Here is a 15,264-nt window from a genome sequence, read left to right as displayed (position 1 = left end):
TCTGAAAGGTTGTGACTTATGTGAGAAAGACACGATAAGAACTTTTTCATACTATCCTTTCATGTCTTTGAATAGAGGGGGTTTCTCACACTTTTAAACTACAAATTTTGTAAGTTTTCTATTCTTCTTTAAACAAGGAAGATTGTGAGAGTTGTTCAATCATAAAATTACAATATTTTTTGTGGGTAAATTAGATAGATCAACCAAAATTGATTCAACAAGGAGAATGAAATAACTCAACTTCAAATAAGAAGAGTATCTTGATAATTAATATATTTACTCATTTTCATAGCCATAAAATATACTTTTGTAGAAACTTCTACTTGACAAGAAGACCAATGATTTTCCGTTGCACAAACTACAACTTGGTGTTTAGAATCTGAAAAGTCTCAAACTATTGGAGAAAAAGTATTTGATCAAAAACTTGTTTGAAGAGTCCAAACTAACATTTAATAAGTACTATTTTGTTTTCAATTTATTTAGTGTACTTTTACTTTTATTCAGTTTAATATAGAATTTTTTTTTTCTTGGGGTGGGGTGCACTTTAAGACCACAAAGTGAAAAGATATTTTTATATATTTAACATATGATCCTTAAATTAAAAGTCTTCTTTACTTTTAAAAAATTTCCATATCAAATTAAAATTAGACCAATCTGTATCTATCTTTTTTTATCTATCTATACTACCTAACTTAAAACACCAAATGTAGTATATCTTCTATATTTTATATTGTATTATATTTATTTATGTGTATTATACTATATTATATTAAAGACAAAAACCTTTTCACATTGAAGGGTTATGACATTTTCGAAGAGTTATAACTTTTTCGATGAGTTGTGACCTTTTCGAAGGGTTGTGACTTTTCTATAGGGTTGCGACTTTTTGGAAGAGTTGTGACTTTTCCGAAGGGTTGTGACATTTTCCGATGAGTTGTGACCTTTTTGAAGGGTTGTGAGTTTTCTAAAGGGTTGTGACATCTTTTTGATAAGGCACAATAAGTAGTTTTTTATACACTACCCTTTGTTGGCTATTAAAAGAGGGGCTTCCTCAAATTTTTAAACTACATTTTTAAAAAAAATATTCATTCTTCTTCTTCTTCTTCTTCTTTAAACATCCTATTTAATACATCTTCTATATTTTTATGATAAGGAACAATATGCACATACTAATACTGCACATTTTAACTATAAATGGAGGGATTTCCTCATATTTTTAAACTACATTTATTTTACGAGATAAAATAATTTGACATGTCTAATACTTATAATTATCACTTTTTCCTATTGTAATTATACATTTAATATTATTGTTTTGAATTCTTAATGATACTAATCGTGATTTTTTTATAGAAATTCTTTTGATTTCTTTTTAAAAAAATTTAGAAGACTAAAAGTCCCACTTTAAATTTTTTACAAAATATCAAAGGTGACCATATTTAATTTTGAGAACTCATTCAAATGGATAATAAAGTCATAAATTCTTAATTATTATATTATAACTAACATAAAATAATAGCTACTATTCAACCCAAAAAAAAGTATAGATATTAGACGGTGCTAATATAAGGATTCTTTTTTAACTTTTTGATAAAATCAATTCATAAATCAAGTTAAAATTACAAATATAAGTGTTAAAATTTGTTATCTAATATATTTGAATTTGAAAGTTAAAAAAAATTAAAACTTTTTTACACCGTGTGTAGCGCGGCTAAGTTTACTAATACAATAATAACAAAGTAATGCACTATAGAGAAGGGAGGAGAAAATATATTTAAGAGCTGAAACTAAGAGATTTTAAGAGTGACTATTTTTTTATTTTAATAACATTCACGTTATTTTTTAAAATAGTGTGATATGTGGTTTGATATTCACGTGCGTTTGTCAAAACTAGTTACCTTAAAAACATGAACTCCTAAATTGAATGTTAAATTACTATAATATCCCTAACTTAGGTTCTGACTTTTTTGATGAGTTGTGACTTTTTCGAAAAGTTGTGATTTTTTTCGAAGGATTGTGATTTTTCGATGAGTTGTGACTTTTCCAAAGAGTTGTAACTTTTTCAATCAGTTGTGACTTTTCCAAAGAGTTGTAACTTTTTCAATAAGTTGTGACTTTTCCAAAGGGTTGTGACTTCTTGAAAAGGTAATGACTTTTCAGATAAGACACAAAAAAATATTTGTTCATACTACCCTTTGTTTACTATAAATAGAGGGGCTTCCTCTCATTTTCCAACCATTATTTTTTTAATCTTCTACTCTTCTTCTTCTTCTTCTTCTTCTTCTTCTTCTTGCATTTTAAACTTTTTTGTGTGATTTATTGTCGTTGAGTGAGTTCGAAGTTTAGCGGAATATGATGTACCACTATTTTGATGAAGTAAGTTGTTCTATCCTAAGAAGGTATATTACATAACCTCGAGTACTTGAGGAAAATAATTTTGATGATATAATAATTATTTTTTTTGCTTAATATATACATTAGTATGTAATGTTCCAATATATGAAGTTAACATGATGATGTAGTCTAAATTCATTTGTTTTTGTGAACAATTTTCTCTTGTGATGTAGATATATGCTTCTGAATATCTTTTTCAAAATTTAGAGAATTGTCACGATTTGTTTTTGATACTCAAGACAAAAGAATGACTTTATTTATCAATGCTACTTATGTGATTTAGACTCTCAAGAAGTTTGCTTCAAAATAGTTATTACTATATAAACATTGCCCTTTTGTTTTACTTATTTTCTATTTCTTAATATTTCAGTACTTTAGACGAAAAAAAGTTCATATGACTTGTAATAACGTCAATTGAAGTTTGTATTAGTTTAATTTCTATTATTTATCTAATTGTTAATTTTATGAGATAAATATTTTCATTAATGCAAATATATATTTATATTTGGGTAGGTATTTATATTTAAATTAAAGTATTAGATATGTCACAAATGTATTATCTAGTTAACAAGATCTTCTAACTTCAAATATATTATTTTTAAATGTTTCGAGTTTTTTTTATAAAAAAACTACCAACAAATGTGAAAATATGTGGATACATAAAATGTAGTTGTTCTCTTCACATGTTAATATGACATCTAAACAATTTAATGATGTAAAACACATCTGGTTAGATGACAAGAAAAATACAAAGCAAATATAAGTTAATATTAGTGAGATAAGACTAATTACATACCTCATCAAATTGAAATAAATATATACATTATTGCATCTAACTAATAAAAAATTTCATTTACCATCTTCATAGGTTTGCGTAAATAAGAGATATATATATATATATGACGATCCACATTGAACATTTACAAAAGAATCTGCAATATTAATTTTTGCTAAACTTATTATTCAAATCTTCGCTTAAATAAGCAATACTATTTACTTTTTGAAATTGGTAATCACTTACAACGCACGTGTCAAAAAACTAGTTATTTTAAAGCTTCTTATTAACCACACAAAGCTAAAATAAAATCACTATATTAAACATAAATTTTCTTAAAATTGTGTAAAACTAGTGAATGGGCCAGAGATTTTGAGTCAATGGCGGCTGGACACGTTGGTATTAGTCAGATATTACTAAATATTTATTTACATTACTATATATGAATGAATAATATTAAGACTTTGGGAGTCTTGTTTCTTATTTATACACTCAGAATCTAGGCGGAATTGTGATTTTTCGTCGAAATTTTGGAATTTTTTTTGCTTTTGATCGAAGCCAGAAATTGTGATTATTGATTGTGGATTAAGGAATTTTGGTGTGGAATTGAAATGGATGGGAATAATTGGAGGGCCGCTCAGGCTCAGGGAGGTGGTGAAGGTGGCGGAGCGGCTGCCGGAGCTATGGATTCCGGTGATTGGAGGACTCAACTTTTGCCCGATTCGCGTCAAAGGATTGTGAACAAGATGTAAGCTTTTTCTATTTTTGGTTTTGCGACTTGTTCTTATTTTTTCATTTGTTAAAAGGATTTGGAATTTTGAATTTTAGGTTTTTTTTTTGTGTTTTATCGGTTATCTGAAGAAACCCCATTTCGTTAGAAGTATTGATTAATCAATCTGATGCATGTTCTTTTCCAGTGTCTTTCTGTTTTATGGAAACTCACTTTATCAGGTGAATTTTGGGGGTTTTTTGTTAATGGTACTGGGTTAGTTGATTGGAAGTTTATGCCCTAGTTATTTCCAATTTTGGTAATCAGTCAAGGGTAACAGATGCGTACACTCTGACCCCACGTATGTGATTACACTAGGTATGTTGTTGTTGTTGGGGGTGGGGTTAGCGTGTGGTGGATCAGTCAAGGAACTAGTTCAAGTGGGAAAACCAAGTTTTACTCACTGTGCTTTATATTTTGTTTTAGATATGTCGAAATGGTAGGTTGTTGTTTGCGATAATTGGATTATAACTACTTATATTTGTTTAGAGGAAATAAGTTTTAGTCTTTTGTAGCAGGGCGTGATGTCGAATTGTTTTTAATATATTTGAGAAGTATTTATCTAGATTGTGCTTTTATCAAGAGTTTATGTTGATCTTTTGTTGATATGGTTGTATAGAATGGAGACCTTAAAGAGGCATCTTCCTGTTTCTGGGCAAGAAGGAGTACAGGAGCTTAAGAAAATTGCTGTGAGGTTTGAAGAAAAGATCTATTCTGCTGCTACAAGTCAGGTATGTAGTCTACACGTGTTTCTTATTTGTTCGAATTGTAAAGCTAGCTCATAAACCACCCCTGCCTTTTTCATCCAATATTAGACTTTTGATGCAATTTGTTTTTCAAGACCATATAAGGGAATCACTCATCCCTCTTCATCCAATGTGGGACTCTTGTTTCAATTTGTTCTCCGAGACCATATAAGCCCATCCCTTTCATCCGATTTGGGACTCTTGATGCAATTTGTTCTCCAAAACCATACAAGGAAACCACCCATTTATCCGATGTGTGATTCTTCTACATAAATGATTCAATTTTTTCTCCTCTTCACTGATGTTATTCATGCTTGTATAAACTTGCATTCGTCTTTCCAGTCATCTAGACACGTTGTATTAGGGAAGGCAAGCGGACCGGGTACAGTGCGGTTGCGGGCCAAACCCGCATAATCCTGCGAAGATTTTGACCCCCCACCCGTATCATTATGTTTATGTAGATCTTCGCACTCCTAAACGAACACATGAATCACTAGTTTAGCAATTTTACTAAGACATTGCTGACATTAAAAATAATAATTGGATATTCTTATATTTGCTCTCATCAAGGTTCTTATAACAGGGAAATGGAAGAGCCTGATACTATATATAGTTCATCTTAAGCATGAGATCTGTAAATCGTATTTAATTGGTAATTTATTTAAGTTAAATTACCTATTACAGTGATGTCAAGAACAAAAAAACAGGGTTAATTCTGCATATTGACATGTTTTTCTCACACGTAAATATTATAGTATCATATTAATTATTATTCCCCAAGAGTGCTCACTATATATATTTTTTATTTTTTTTTTATTTTTTTTTATAACCGAGAAATCTGGCTGTGACCCTCCACCCTTTGGACCAATCACAGCCTTTTAAACTCAGTGGATAATGGGCCCTCCCCTCTACACTTCTCCACTTAAATACCTAGCTTCGCCTTGCATGGTGAGGGGCTTGAATATGCAACCCAAGTCACAAATCCTCCACCTTTTGCCACTCGAGCTAGGCCTTGGGGGCAGTGCTGACTATATATTTGTCAACGCAAAATGGATAGAATCAAGTTATATGGAATTAAATTAAATAATTTCTTATTTGAGTGACCACATAGATTCACAAAATCTACTTCTACACTAATTTTTATACTGACCACCACAAAAAAATAATTTAGATCTAATTTGAATGTCTTTGCACGCCTAAGCAACCTCCACGAAGTAGGTTTAAGGTCTGTGTAAACACTATCCTTCCCAGATCTGGTTGCTCGCCTAAGGAAGTTTAGTACTAAGAACTTAATTTCTCTTTTTGTTCTTGTTCAAACCGCTGCTTGGAGATTCTTTACTTCAGCCAAGGCCCGAGGGTCTATCGGAAACAATCTCTCTATCTTTTTGAGGTAGTGGTGAGGTAGTGGTAAGGTCTGTGTACACTCCTCACCCTCCCCAGACACACTTGTGGGAGTTACACTGGATACATTGTTGTTTAAACCCCCTTCATAGTTCTGCAACCCGCCCCACGCTGTATCAGTGTTTTTAAAAAAATATTTGAACCCGCCCTGCATAGCCTACCTTCAGTTTGCCAACCCTATGTTGTATGTATTTTAACTTATATTTATCTAATATTGCAGCAAGATTATCTTCGGAAGATATCTTTAAAGATGCTGACCATGGAGACAAAATCTCAAACTCCTATGACCAATTCTGTTCAGCCAAATCCTGCAAGTAGTGGTCAGAATGCCCTTGGTCCAGGTGAACAATGAAATATCATGTGCTGCATTTCAAATAGGGAAATCTTGTCTGACAGTACGTTTTGTACAAACCTAATTACTTCGTTCTGCTGTTGAAAAGTTTGCTCTCTGTAGCTAATAAGTGTAAAGGAAATTTTAGATGCTTGAACCATTGAGCTATTCTTTGAGTGATCTATAATTTTGGTGACTAGCCCTAATACGTATTGTTTGTGCTCTAGGTCAGAGTCCTGGCCCTGCTCTTTCTCTATATCCAGACTATTCTTTTCTTATTAGCTAACCAAGACAAGGGACAGAAGAAAAGCTTATGATTTACAGTACTACATACTGTTGTTTATTTGTCTAATAAGTAACTTAGTCAAAGTTCTCTTTTGTATTTTCGAATCAGTTTTCACAAAGCAATGACTTCTGTTTCTTGTATCTTCAACTAAAAAATACGTGTTTACTTTTGCTGCTTGTTTGTATTTTATTTTAATGTTATTATGTTTGCTAGTTATTTGATAGCATCTTGACTGGCTTCTTTTTGATTCATTTCTGTAGGATCGCACAGTATGCAATCCCAAGTTAACAGCCAAGCACAGCAACTTCCTGTACCTATGGTGGCCAATCAAACTCAAACACGACAACCACTGTTGCAGCAAAACCTTCAGAACAATATGGCATCAACTGGGCTGCAAAATTCTGCTAGCTTGGCTCCTTCACTTCCTTCTGTGAGTAATTTGACGCAGGGTACCATGCCAAATGTCGTGGGCCAGAATTCAAATTTGCAAACCATGCAAAACATGCCAAATGTTGGTCAAAACTTAGTAGGAAATGCCATTGGACAAGGCATGCCTCCTAATATGGTTGCTAATTCTCAGAGGCAGATGCAGGGAAGACAACAACAGGTTGTTTCTCAACAGCAACAGCAGCAGTCCCAGACAACACAGCAATATCTTTACCAGCAGCAACTGCATCAGCATCAAATGATGAAGCAGAAATTTCAGCCGGGAAGCACATCACAGTCCTTGATGCAATCTCACATGCAGCAACAGCCGCAGGAGCAGCAGCAACAGCCACCACAGCAGCAACAAAACCTTCTACAATCTACTCAGACACAACCTTCTCAGCAAGCTATGATGCAACCTTCTTCAATACAATCAACTTCTTTGTCCAACCTTCAGCAGAATCAACAGTCAAATGCTCAACAGTCAACTCAATCTGTACTTCACCAACGGCAACAATCAGTTTTGAGACAGCAGCAGGCTCCCATGCTTCATCAACAGCAATCGTCAATGCTACAGCAACCAATTTTACCAGCGCAACAGCACCAACAACAACAGCAGCAGCAGCAGCAGCTGATTGCACAACAGACAAATGTTGCAAATCTCCAGCAGAACCAATTGATGAGTCAACAGAATACAATGCCTGATGTGCAGCAGAGGCTAGTGGGCCAACAGAACAACTATAACAGTCTGCAGCAGCAGCAGTTACTTAATCCGCAAAACAGCTTTCAAAATATGCATCAGCAGCAGTTGGGCTCTCAAAGTAATATTGCTGGGGTCCAGCAGCAACAGCTGTCTGGAAGTCAACAACCTGGTAACTCTGGCTTGACATCTAATCAGCACCCTATCCATTTGATGCAACAACCAAAAGTTCCTGTACAACAACAAATGCTGCAGAGTACTACAACCTTGTTACCAAACCAAGGTCAACAATCACAGTCGCAGCCAGCACAACAGCAAATGATGTCTCAGAGTCAATCACAACCAGGACAGTTACAGCCACCTTTGGGTTTGCAGCAACAGGCGAATCAATTGCAAAGAGAGATGCAACAGAGGCTTCAACCATCAGCCCCCTTGCTTCAACAGCAGAATGTAATGGAACAGCAGAAGCAGCTATATCAATCACAAAGAGTCGCACCTGAAGCCTCATCAAGTATGTATTTTTCTTAGTCAAAGCTTTCAATTAGGTCTCATAAATCACTCTTTAGCAGTTTGTCATTCTTAGATATTTCCACCTTTCATGCCTTATGTGTGTGAAGGTATAGGACTTCTACACTATGTTAACCACTGGTTTACATTTTGTTTATGTAAAAATGAGTAGTACTTGACTCCTTACAGCATTAAAATTTCAGGCAAGTTTTGGGATATGAAAGGTGATGGATATTTTAGATAATATTCATACTTATCTGAAATACCCAACACCTTTCATATCCCAAAATTTGCCTGAAATTTTAATGCTGTAAGGAGTCAAGTCCTTCAATATTTTTGTGCTATCCTTAACTTTTGGTTTATTTGTAGCATCTTTAGATTCTACAGCTCAGACGGGAAATGCAAATGCAGCTGATTGGCAGGAGGAGGTTTACCAAAAGGTATTTTTTTTTTCAATGGTATTTCTATATGCACGGGATGTTGAAGACTGAGGAAATTACTGGAAATTGTTGTTTTGGAAATTGACAAGTGAACTGTATTTTGATAAATTGACTGGTTGCAACAATATAAGAAGTAGCTGAATGCTGTGAAATATTTCCTGTGATTGATGGAGTAATAGAGGAGGTTTATCAAAATAAGTATTCAGCAAATTCATGGTCATACCCATTCCCGCAAAGCACTTTTACTGTGTTCCAATTCGTAGAAGAATTATGAAATTACGCTTGTTACAGCTAACTTGTAAGAAATTGATTTATTCTCAATTGAGAAGTGAGGTACAACAACTATTATGCCTCAATGTTAATCAAGTTAGGGTCTGTTATATGAATTATTGTTGTCTATGTCGCTTCATTTGAGCTCTTCTCAATCCAATATTATAGCACTTGAATTTCCTTGCACTTTCTACTGGCATAATTGAGAAGTGAAGTAAATAAATTGATTGGTTACACTTGTTTTTTGATGAAGTGATTATAAATAGTTGAATGTTGTTATGTATTGTCTGAACTCACGAGGTAATATGTCCGTAAGTTTGGGTCAGGGTCCTCATAATATGTCCCTAATTGTTTCATTCCATGGAAACTAAAAAATTTATTGCTACATTAAAGGGTAAATCTATTCATGCAGGAAGTATATGCTTGCATATATGGCTATTAGAAAATATTGTTCTTTGTGAAAAGACACATTCATCTGTATTAGTTGGTAACTGTTTTTGTTTCTGTTTTTTGGGATGCACGAGAAATTCATTGTTTCCTGTTTTGAAATGTGGATGATAATGAGTCTGCCCCTCTAGCTTTTTGTACTTAAATACCCGACTTGGTTTACTAGCTAGGAGTGTAAGTTGGAATATTTTGAGTTGGCCAAGAATAAAGATATAACATCAACATGCCTTTTTACTTGTGAAGCTAACTACATTGTTGTTATTCATTGTTTACCCTCATTTTGCTTCACTGGTAATAAAGGTGTAAAGTGAAAAAGAAAATGATGTTCCCACACTAAACCATATTATATCTCCCAAACAATTATAGAAAAGTATATTCTAATTCCTCCTGATTGGGCTGGTCTATTATCACATCTTGGAACTAGACCCTTGCTGTGAGCACTGAGCGAAACGTGTACGAAGAAGCTGAAGGAAGCAAAGTTCAGTTTATTTTTTCATTCACATGTTGAATCATGCAAAATGGATTCTTTAACGAGTTTTAGTCTTCCTCTTCCACTTCACTTTTTACCTTTTTATCTGGAAGATTCTTTCATGAGGATTCTCTAGTTTGTTCTCTACTGTATCGGAAAGTTGATCTAATTACTACTGATCCATATGGGAATGCAGTCTGGACATGTGCGCAATTCTGAGCTGATGCAAATTTTTAATGCAGATAAAGTCTATGAAGGAGTCGTATTTAGCAGAGCTCAATGATCTATACCACAAAATTGCTTCTAAAGTGCAACAGGTATGTCATCAACATTTTAATCCATTATTACATTTTTGGAGCAATTCTACCAGCTGTGTATGGTGCAGCATGTTGGATACTAGTTTTTTTTATATAATTTGAGATGTTAATAGTTCTTAGAAATCATTCTTCTTATGGGGACAGTACTTGCAATCATATATTTCTCCCCTACTTATCCAAAACCACTGCAGGCATTGCCCTGTAATTGCTTCATCATAGTTCTAAATTATGGTTTGACTCCCTTGAAAGTTTGTCAATTGACACCATCATTTGCATATAGCATACACTAAGGTGTACTGCATTTGTATTATATTGGTTAGGTCATCCATAACTAGGTTAACAAGTACTGGTATAAGATAAATTTCATAAACCTATGGTTATTGGAAACTCCTCTCATCTATTTGCATGTTTCTGATACGTACTATAGCTCCTTCTTACATATATTCTCTGGCATTTCTAGTTGATACAAACTCCTTGATACGCCCATAGGTAATCCTAGAACATTATCTAACTGAGAACTGATGCAGAAAGCTCAAAACTCTAAATTCTCAGTTTTGCATCTTTAGTTCCTTTCCAGCCATCTTGAGAAACAGTTGTATCATACTGGGAATACATTGTAGTGCGGTTAATTCCTTTTTATTTCTTGCGTCTGCATCATTTGTCTGTGTTGAAGCGTTGTGTATGATTGTGAAGTATAGGTGGAGGACACCATAAAATGAGCTATTTACACATATCTAGGTGAACACTGTGATGTAGATGCCACTTTTATGTTCCCTTGGGGGAAGGGTTCAAGGCTTCCCTAATTCTTCGGGCAAGGGCTTAATTTGTCTAAATTTTAAGAGCGCTTAAGTCAGCATTCTGTTGAATTGGGCACCTGGCTACTATGTTATTTGTCTTTTTATGTTGGTTTTAAGTTTTACTCCCTTTTTCTTTGCTGTGGGAGGGAGGTACTTGAAGCATGACTTTTAAAAGTTTGCAAAGGGCAAGAAACAAGACTTTGACTAAACTGATTTTTTTTTCCTGATTTTAAGCATGATTCTCTTCCTCAGCGTCCTCAAAATGAGCAAATTGAAAAGCTCAAGATGTTCAAGATTACGCTGGAACGCATTGTGCTTTTCTTGCGGCTTAACAAGCAGGATATTCAACTTTCTCACAAGGAAAAGTTGGTTTCGGTTGAGAAGCACATAAGTTTCTTTCTTAGTTCCAATAGGCCGCGCAGCAAGCCTTCTTCTTCTCCACTGCAGGGACAACTTCCTCAGTCTTCCATGCAGCTTCAGCAACCACAATCTCTTGATGGTCAATCTAATCCATCGATGCAACCTGTACAGGGTTCCATGGCAGCAATGCCGCAGAATAATCTCACCAACTTGCAACATAATACCTTGTCTGGCGTATCAACAATTTCCAACTCCCAGCAACACATGATAAATACAGTACAGCCTGGTTCCACTGTGGATTTGGGACAGGGTAATTCATTGAACTCACTGCAGCAGGTGGCTACTGGCTCTTTACAACAGAATCCTGTTAACAGTCCTCAACAAGTTAACATGAGCTCATTAAGCTCACAAAGTGGAACAAACTCCGTACAGGCAAACCTCGGTTCCCTACAGCAAAATTCAAACGCCCTGCAACAGTCACTTCCTAAGCAGCACGAGCAGCAAATGTTGCAGAACCAGCAATTAAGACAGCAATACCACCATAGGCATATGCAGCAGCAACTTTTTCAAAGACAGCAGATAATACAACAGCAGCAAGCGAAGCAACAGCAGACCACGCTATTGCCAACCCACCAGATGTCTCAGCTTCAACAGATGACTGATGCTAATGACCTAAAGATAAGGCAGCAAATGGGGATAAAAACAGGAGTTTTACAGCAACAACAGTCAGTTGGCCAGCGTGTTGGATCTCATCATCCCCAATTGAAGCCAGGAATATCTTCACCTCAACTCCATCAAGCATTGTCTCCTCAGGTTACCCAACATCCTTCTCCACAAATTGACCAACAAAATATGTTGGCGTCTCTTACCAAAGCTGGGACTCCTCTCCAATCCGCAAGCTCGCCATTTGTTGTCCCTTCTCCTTCAACTCCCTTGGCTCCATCTCCAATGCCGGGGGATTCTGAAAAAGTTTGTGCTGGCCTTGGATCACATACCACATCTGGAAATATAATGCATCAGCAAGCTACTGTTGCTTCTGCACCTGCCCAATCCCTTGCAATTGGTACTCCTGGGATATCAGCCTCACCTTTGCTTGCTGAGTTTACTCCTCTAGATGGTACACATGCCAATGTCTCAGCTGCTGTTCCTGGCAGGTCAAGTGTTGAACAACCATTGGATCGCTTGATGAGAGCGGTTTGTATTATACCATTATACTTAATTTATATCTTCAGTAATCCCAATAATCTGTCTTCATTTGATTTGACTTATTTATTATATTCAGGTTAAAAACATGTCTGACAAAGCATTGCAGTCGTCAGTTCAAGACATCTGTTCAGTTGTCAGTATGAATGATAGAATAGCAGGATCTGCTCCAGGAAATGGATCAAGAGCAGCTGTTGGCGAAGATTTGGTTGCCATGACCAAATGTCGTCTCCAAGCGAGAAACTACTTTACGCAGGATGGACCTACAGGAACAAAGAAAATGAAGCGATATACAACTTCCAACGTTGTGTCGTCAAGCTGCAGTTTAAATGATAGTTTCTGGCAGCTGAGTTATTCTGAAACACCTGAGTTAGAGTCAACAGCAACATCTAATGCCAAAAGACCTAAAATAGAGGTAATCTTCTGCTGCCTACTTACAGGACAAAAGTACAAAACTGCACGTCCAAACATGAGAGCTCCGTGGTAGACTATATTGGTTCTTAAAAGAAAAAGGAGGTCCATTCAGGTGCACTTTAGAGTTAAAAAAGTAAAAACTGATCTTTGGCCATGACTGCTAGAGAGAGAGTAGAATGACCAAATGCAATATGGTGGAATATTTCCTGAAGTTTCAGCTTGCATGCAAACTGAAACTCGACTCAAAGTGGTTTTTAACAATCATTCCATGTGCCTGCTCTTTCATTTAATTGATTATGTTTCTGCAACTGGAACTTCAACCCCAAACTACTACTTATAGTTCTGTTCTGAAAACTTTGATGGCTATGGTAGAATATTGTATGGGAAAATCAAACATTACTTTATGTGAATGAGACATGAGTTTTACTTCTTTAGTACTCTTGCAGCTTGTGAGTATGTCTAAATAATCTAAACAAATAAGATGACTGTCTAGAATAAAACAAATGCATTATATTGAATGCTATATGCAACCTGAGACTTTCAGTTGGCTGCTCAGTCTTTGTACCAGACTGTCATTCAGTGTCTGCTCCTTCAACATATGATAATGCCCAATCCATACCACAAACTTCCCGGCTCTTAAGTGTCCCTCAGCCTTACTGTGCCTGAGCAGCACTCGATACAAATCTATACGGAAACAATAATAATATGCCTTCTATCTATATGGTTTCAATATTATCCCTTTTGTAGCAACTAGTGTGTGAATATATTCTAGTGGTGAACTAAAACCGAGGTGGAAGTTGTACTCAGATGTCTAGTTACTGCCTATTTATGAACTATTTTGACTTGAATCCCCAACTGCACCTCATTTTATTGCTAGGCTCTTTGGCATTTAGATTGACACAAAACACTTGGTCCTTGCATTTTCATATTGGGTTTCTTTATGCCTGGATTCACCCTACCTTTTTTGTGTTATTATAAACAATGTGAATCACTTGAATCCCACCTAATCATTTGATAGAGTAATTGTATTTCCAGACGAGTAAATTTGTTCAACAGGAAAAGCAGAAATTCAAATTGAAAACATTCCAAGCTTTGGAAGATACAGGGCAATAGGCATTATAATTTTTAAGACTCGAGAATATAAAGCAACTTTGCTTCTAGGCAGCATGTGAACCAACATTCTGGAATGGTGTTTTTATTCCGTGAAGCTTTGCATTTATGGGAAAATGAGTTATTTTTGTTATTTCGTTTGTCACATAGGTGCATTTCATCCTCTCTTTTTTTCATGATCAGACATCCAATGTTTGTTGATGTAAGATAGAGTGTTTGATCACAAAAATGTTATCTTTTTCAGATGCTGATTTCCTTGATCTTGCATTCATATTGATGTGTTGATCTTTGACAAGGAAATTGCTTTACTTGTCAACTTTTGGTTTTTCCAGCTTTACCTTGTAAATAACAGCAATTAGTACTCTATTGTAGGTTAATATTGCACTGGTTGAAGAGATACAAAAAATCAATCGGCAACTTATCGACACTGTTGTAGAAATTAGTGACGAAGGTGTTGATCCAAGTGCTCTTGCTGCTGCAACAGAGGGCGGTGAAGGCACTACTGTTAAGTGTTCTTTCACTGCCGTTGCGTTGAGTCCAAACTTAAAAGCACTGTATGCTTCAGCGCAGATGGTAAGATATTGATCTTCATATACTGAACTTCTGTCATCAACTACGTATCAAAAAAAGAAAATCAGTCATCAACTCTTTTACATTTTTTGTTTCTTTGGTTGAATGATGGTATTTTACTTCTGTGCAGTCTCCAATTCAGCCTTTGAGATTGCTCGTTCCAGTTAATTATCCAAACTGCTCTCCGATTTTGTTGGACAAGTTTCCAGTTGAAGTCAGGTGAGTAAATTTGGCAGTCTTCTTGATAAGAGCAATTATAGTCCTTGTTATAAAATAAAAAAAAGTAAGAGCAGTTATAACATATGAAGTCAAAAAAGCATTAATAGACCTGATTTTATGCCGTATTCATTATACCTTGTTGATTTGTGAAAAAGGTCTTACAATTTTGAATTCTCTAATGGCCAATCATAAAAGATTTTGTACATGTGGCTTTTGATCTGCGTTAAGATTATCAACTAGGTTTTGAAAATCACTTTATGCAGTCTTATAGTCTCCACTTTTAACTCCTATGTGATACATTTAAAAACTGCGT

General features: G+C 35.3%; 1 protein-coding gene across 18 annotated transcripts in view; it reads left to right on the top strand.

Moving 5' to 3' along the window:
• Window positions 1–15,264, top strand: part of LOC125854978 (mediator of RNA polymerase II transcription subunit 15a) — a 162,868-nt gene that overhangs the window by 147,220 nt on the left and 384 nt on the right. For 5 of the 18 annotated variants that reach the window (XM_049534607.1, XM_049534605.1, XM_049534594.1 and 2 more), the window contains 8 exons: window positions 6,306–6,426; window positions 6,963–8,339; window positions 8,705–8,775; window positions 10,204–10,278; window positions 11,310–12,629; window positions 12,718–13,053; window positions 14,535–14,735; window positions 14,863–14,951. In XM_049534607.1, the coding sequence (XP_049390564.1) occupies window positions 6,306–6,426; window positions 6,963–8,339; window positions 8,705–8,775; window positions 10,204–10,278; window positions 11,310–12,629; window positions 12,718–13,053; window positions 14,535–14,735; window positions 14,863–14,951 (3,590 nt within the window). Of the gene's footprint in view, window positions 1–3,805; window positions 3,918–4,557; window positions 4,670–6,305; window positions 6,427–6,962; window positions 8,340–8,704; window positions 8,776–10,203; window positions 10,279–11,309; window positions 12,630–12,717; window positions 13,054–14,534; window positions 14,736–14,862; window positions 14,952–15,264 lie in introns of those variants that run through there. The other 13 variants (XM_049534604.1, XM_049534595.1, XM_049534601.1 and 10 more) reach the window with 6 other exon arrangements.

Source organism: Solanum stenotomum, chromosome 2, assembly GCF_019186545.1.
Source record: "Solanum stenotomum isolate F172 chromosome 2, ASM1918654v1, whole genome shotgun sequence".
NCBI lineage: Eukaryota > Viridiplantae > Streptophyta > Magnoliopsida > Solanales > Solanaceae > Solanum > Solanum stenotomum.
The sequence above is the reverse complement of the archived record's forward strand: the minus strand, read 5'-3'. Positions and strand labels throughout refer to the sequence as shown.